The sequence below is a fragment of the Merops nubicus genome, unplaced genomic scaffold, assembly GCF_000691845.1.
Source record: "Merops nubicus isolate BGI_N331 unplaced genomic scaffold, ASM69184v1 scaffold21594, whole genome shotgun sequence".
Classification (NCBI taxonomy): domain Eukaryota; kingdom Metazoa; phylum Chordata; class Aves; order Coraciiformes; family Meropidae; genus Merops; species Merops nubicus.
In genome coordinates this window covers 52,755-58,754 of record NW_008606493.1, presented here as the reverse complement: position 1 = coordinate 58,754, position 6,000 = coordinate 52,755, and the positions used below count along the sequence as shown (strand labels likewise).

Here is a 6,000-nt window from a genome sequence, read left to right as displayed (position 1 = left end):
GAACGCCCTGTGCCGCGTTCCCTGCTGGGGGAGCCCTTCAGGGGCGAGCGTGCCGTGATGCGCGGCAGTTGTCAGCTCCAGCTGGCCTCTGTCTCCGTCCTTGAAGTTTGCCTGGGAGCTGTACTTCGATGCTCCTTAGTGATCCTTAGTCTGTGAGCGTACGGGACATCGTCCTTTGCTCCTGAGGCTCCTCCGTTGGAGACCCTGGTCCTTCGCTGAGACCCTCTATTAACACATTTTCTCTCTCCTCTTTGTCTTCGGTTGAAAATAAAAGGCGAAGAAACCCTTGCCATTTTTTGTTTGCACCTTAGCTTCCTCTGTGTTGTGCATTTTGTTTGTACCAGTATTCGACATTGTTTAGGCAAACTTGCAGCTCCCCTGTGAAGATGTTTGGCTTCAGCCAAGCCCTTTTCTCCTTGGAGGGGTACAGTTTTTTGTTTTCACAGGAGGTGCGCATGAATTCCTTGGTGGCTGAGCGAAATCAGCAAAGGCAGGGAAGGTGCTTACACTTTCTGTTTGCTTGTGCAAATCGACAGGGAGGCAGGGGAGCCTCATCCTTTGGTGTAAGCCTTTGCCTTCATTTGAGGAGGAGGCATAAGGAGGTTGTAAATGTCCGTAGGGGCCTGGAGGATGCTGGAGCAGTTACAAGCTACTTAGTCCCCTCCTTTGCCCCTGTGGTGCCCAGAGTTAAACGCAGAAAGGGCGTCTTCACTGACCCTTGCCCAGGCAAGCTGGTGCGGCCGTGGGGCACAGGCAGCTGGGCGTCTGTGGCCTCTGCACCTCCCCGGAACAGGGGAGAGCCTCACCTGTGTGTGCATGTGGTTAATGATGAGATGTTTGCTTCCCTTGCACTAAGGTTTTTCACAGCTTTCTGGTAACTCCCTCGCTTTCAGCTTGGGTGTAAACCCAGTTTCTGCCGTGGTGCTGTAGTATCTGCGTACTTATAAGATGTACAGCAGTTTAAAATTTTGGGATTGTAGGTGTGCAAAAATACATATGAGAGAGAAAGTGTGAGGGAGAATAAGCATTAAAGGTAGGCATGTCCCTTAGTACATACACTTTTCTGTCAGACTAGAAGTAGCTGCTGATATGATTCTGAAATTAGCCAGTTGATAAATCCATATGTATTTTTTTTAAAAAAAAGCCCTTCAGTTTGACATCAATTAAAAGGTACTAAAATGAAATGATAATTCAATATTACATGAAAGAAAATAACTATATTTAGTTATAACTGTATCCTTAACAACACTTTAAAATACAGCTGTAACGTAATTCTGCTGGGTCATTTAGTGGTGTTTCTGCTTCTTTGGTATCAGTGAGGGTTCTTGTACAGTCTGTTGCTTCTCACTTTGGCTAAGGATATTGGAATATAGTTACTCTTTCCAGTCTCTTGTCCCATCTAGTACTGTGTGAAACAGGAATAACACCACCCCCCACTCTCCCCAAGATCCACTGCCACTATTGATGTTACGCTTGCCTTTCTCCTGGAGGAAGGCCTCATTCCATTTGGTTATTTTTGATTGGCCACTTGGGGAAGAAAGACAGTTTTCTGTGGAATGTTTTACTTACAGAAGCAATGCAGAGCTGTGAAAACACAAGGTGGTCCAATTTATGGTTATTAGTGACACTGCAGGTAAATCCCAGATGTTCCAAAATGAATTATGTGCAATTCCAAAGTACGTGATAAACCTTAAATCATCTGTGTTCTCATAGTAAAGTTTGCTAGGGACAGTAATTTCAGATGTGTGCCCTTCTTCAACCAGATAGTAATGTCCCTTTAAAAGTTAAGCAGGTAATGAAACAGGCATATTACGTGGAATGCAGTGTTTTTTAGACAGTGTTATCTTTGGGATGGAATATGCTTGAAGAGAGGTACTTAAATTAGTGAACTGTCTTCAGGAGAAAATGTAGTCTTATTATATTGGTCTGGTTGGTCACCAAGGCAAGGTATTTGAGCGGAGGTTGACATTGTCAGCCACAAGTTGATGTCACACTGTGGCACGTGTTTCATTTACATCAGAGAGGATTTGCAGTGAACATGCAAAGTAGCTCAAATTTATTTCACAGATGTTTTACACAGTCAAGAATTTTCTGGAGTGAAATCAGCCTTTGATGTGTTAGTTTATTTAATATAGCTCTAAGTGAGAGTTAATAAAACACTACCAATAAAACAGGAAAGGAGCATGTAAGTGAACACTTGTGTTTATAGTAGAACTTAATACAGAGTGCCTATGACCTTCTTTTAGCTCATGAGAGCATAATGTAAGGTTGCTTTGCTGTGCAATCTGTGTAGCTCACTGCAGATGTAAATTGGGAATGTGGAAGACAACCACATTTCAAATGCTGTGTTGCTTAAGGTGTTGGCAGCATATTTTGTTGATAGTTGAAGTTTTATCAACTGTGTTACTGTTAAGTTGTCTGCTGAATAATGTTTAACCCAGCATAAACTGGAAATGACTCTGAAGTACTCTTATACTGAGTTCTTTACTTGGATGTATTTTGTAATTTTGCTTTACATGCATAAACTATGCATCTAGAAAATACATGCAGGAAAATATATGTAATAGGTATATTTACAACCAACATGGAAAAATTTAGCAAATAAAATATTTTAAAATAGCAAAAAGTATTAATTGCATTCTGGGTATTGAATTTGGAGATTTCTGCAGCATCCTCCCATGCTCTCAAGTTAGCATGGTTTGGAGAGGTTGCACACAGGTCTTGCACCTACACGGTGGGTTAAAGCTGCAGGTTCCTGGTAGGTGTCAGGCCGATGCACGAGGTAGTGTGATGTCAGGGCTGCAGCCTGCGGGAGTGAGGGGGCACGAGGCGGGGAGAGCGCTCCCGGCCGTGCTGGGCGGTGGTGGAGTGTGTAATGTGGACTTAGGAGTTACAGCGGCTTTTGCAGCCATGGCACGTTCTGCAAACGACTACGTATTACCGCTTTGGTTAATTAATTTACTTTAACGTCCCATTGCAGGTTAGTTTGAGTGTAGTCTGCTATGTAATTTACCAAATATTAATATTTCTATTTTATATGTATACACACACAGAGTGTTAGCATTGCTGTAGCTCTTACTAAGGGCAGTATTCAATTGTTTTAAGAACTTAAAGCCACAGGAAAATGAGTCAGCAATTCCCTAGAAAGCTTACAGTCTCACATATTTTCTGTTTTGCTGGTTGAATGGCTGGTGGTCATTAAGTTCTGTTTGCCAGCTAAGTGAATGTATTGTTACTGGCAGTATATCAGAACACACTTATTTATAGATGAAAAGGTTTCCGTATATTACTGTTACATGTACTCGTCACATGTAAGACATTCTGCATAGTAGAATGTTACGTCTGACAACTTTGATGTCTTTATCATTCACAGCTATGTTTGAACTAGGTGAAGGGTGCTCTGGCACCTAAATGGAAGCAGTACGAAGGATAATAGAAACACATGGAGATAAAAACAGATCTTGGGCCTAACATCTGAAGTTGTGCTTGCAGTGTTTCAGCTTCTTTGTCACATTTATGTGAACTTATGGGCTCATATCATTGCAACTGGTAACTTTATGAGACTTCATCAGATGGTCAGTGGTCATCACCAACAACTTACTATATATTTTTATTTTTTAAGGTTACCTTACCAAAATTTATGACTATGATAACGTTCATGAAGAGGCTAAGACAACTGGGGTTATTTGAATATGTGTATACAAAAGTTTCAGGAAGTCTTTTCTTTGTATGAGATTAAACTCCAGAACTCTGTGAATTAAAGTCTTTTAGTATCAATAGTAGGCAAAAGATGTCCATTATGCCATTATTATGGAACATGAATAGTTGCTGGGCGAAGGCTTGCAAGTTGACACTTAAATCTGTTAAGTACTCGGAAGTTTGGAACATAGAAGTGCACCTACCTCACAAACATGCTGAAATTTGGCATGGGGTCACAATTTTGAGTTTATTGCAAGTTTTGTTATGTCTGTTTCATTACAAATATAAACATATTTAAGCTCCTATATGGCCTGTTGAAGTATGAGATATAGGTGTTCTATAGATTTCTCACAGGTACAGGTTATTTGCTTTTGCAAGCGGAGAGATAATTGTTTGTTTGTTTGTTTGTTTGTTTGGTGAATAAAAGGAAATATCCGTGGTGCTTGTGAAGTAAATTACTTAAAACTAGAGTTAGCCTTGATGTAACTGTGTCCTTTCCTTATTGCATTGCAGAGGTGGTGAACTGAGTTTGAGTAGATCAATGATCAATAGCTCTGATAAGGTAATTCAAAAGGGTGGCTCCTCAGTCTTCCAGCATGCTGTAGAAGGTTGGAGAATCAATTCTTCTTTGGTACTGGAAATAAGGTGAGTGTCTTAAAAAAACCCAGTTCATTTCATATTACCTATAATTCTTTTCATTCTGTATTGCCTATAATTCTTCTGGTCTGGAAGGAAGTCGTTTTGATTTACAGTTACAGGTGGATGTTTTTAACTGGACATATTTAGTGTTCAGTGTTAAATGCAACCAAATTACATTTGACTCCAAAGTCAAGTTATATTTCGTAAGCATAAATAAAATGTTTTCATCTGCCTGTGTCAGTCAGACCCAGGCAGTCAGCATCAACATTATGCATGTCCACATTTGAGCTGGTTGTCTAGAACTCTCTTGCAGTCAGTGTTGAGAAACTGGCACTCGGAGGACTTGATTTTCTGTCAGCCTAAAGATCTGAAATAGAACAGATGGAAGTACCCTGAACATATCAGTTTTTCTCCCTTAACTACAAAGGGAGCTTAGACAGGCAACTTAGATGTAGGAGTCAAGCTAGGACATCAGGTGCTGCAAATCCAACCCTCTCTGTGACTGATCCAAGTCACAAGGTCAGGCATTGACAGTACCCATATCTTAGACAGTTTTCCGAAGTCAGAGGAGCCAAAAGGAGCCCTAGGCTCATGCTGAGGGGGCAAAACACAGTAGCAGAGTGGTAGTTCTAATGTGTCTTAGTAGCTACAGTGGGTCTACTTATATTGGGGCCTGAAAGAAGAGAAAGAAGAAGCCTCTTAGTGTGATATATGTCATTGTATTTTCCTTATCTTAATTTGGAAGGTGACCAGTGACAGAGGGGTGTGGAGCATGGGTTGGCCCGAAAGCTGGGGGTGTCACATTCTGTGAAAACATTGCAGGAAATGACTGGTTTTAGCAGGCATCCTAAAGCACAGTAGACTTGATTTTTTTGAATGTTAAGATTATGAATAGGAATTTGAAGACCTGGTGGTGGCCCTGAAGTGCAGCCGAGGTGCAGGTCAGGAGCAGAATTTCTTCCAGAACTGTCTGTTCAGATGCAGCCTGTTTGACCAGTATGTGGCTGCACATAAAGGCTAAATTCTGCTGCAAGGTAGTCTAGGAAAGATAAGCAGATTTTCTAGATCAGTAACAGTGTTTAAATGTGCATATAACTTACAATTTAAGTTGGAGAAATATAACCTCATAACTTCAGAAGAACACTTGAAATATCAAATCATAGGTTCTGGTTCTGCCAGTTAGGAGAAAATAGCACACTTTTACTTGTGAAGTAAACTGGTCTGGAAGCCATTGAGTGACTGTAAGTAGAGACGGATAACTCTTTTCAGTTATTCAGTTGAAAAAGTGTCATGTTTCAGAACCATTTAAAACCAATACACCTTGCTGCTCAAGCCAAACAACAAAAAAGTAAAAATATTACAATAACTTTTTAATTAAAATTCAGGAAGAAAATGAAGCATGGGTTATGTTCATTTTTCATCTGTTTCTAAAGCCAAATACATAATACTGACAAAGAGGTCAAACAGTAGGCAATGCTGTAGAATTTTTTAAGCCTGTTACTACATCTGTATCCTCTCCATCTATTAAAATCACAAGTTTCAAAATAAATTTTCGTGTGTTATGGCTGTGGGGGGAAGATCTTTCATTTTGTAAATTACCAGTGTGCTCTAAAGAACCATCATGATGTGATTATGTGATTTTTTTAAAAAATTTTACAGTGA

At 40.3% G+C, this 6,000-nt stretch overlaps 1 protein-coding gene across 1 annotated transcript in view; it reads left to right on the top strand.

The window, feature by feature from the left end:
• Positions 1-455: 455 nt before the first annotated feature.
• Positions 456-6,000, top strand: part of ST8SIA4 (ST8 alpha-N-acetyl-neuraminide alpha-2,8-sialyltransferase 4) — a 43,888-nt gene continuing 38,343 nt past the window's right edge. Inside the window, exons 1-2 of the mRNA XM_008939674.1 lie at positions 456-856; positions 4,213-4,344. Coding sequence (XP_008937922.1) covers positions 456-856; positions 4,213-4,344 — 533 coding nt within the window. The remainder of the gene's footprint in view (positions 857-4,212; positions 4,345-6,000) is intronic.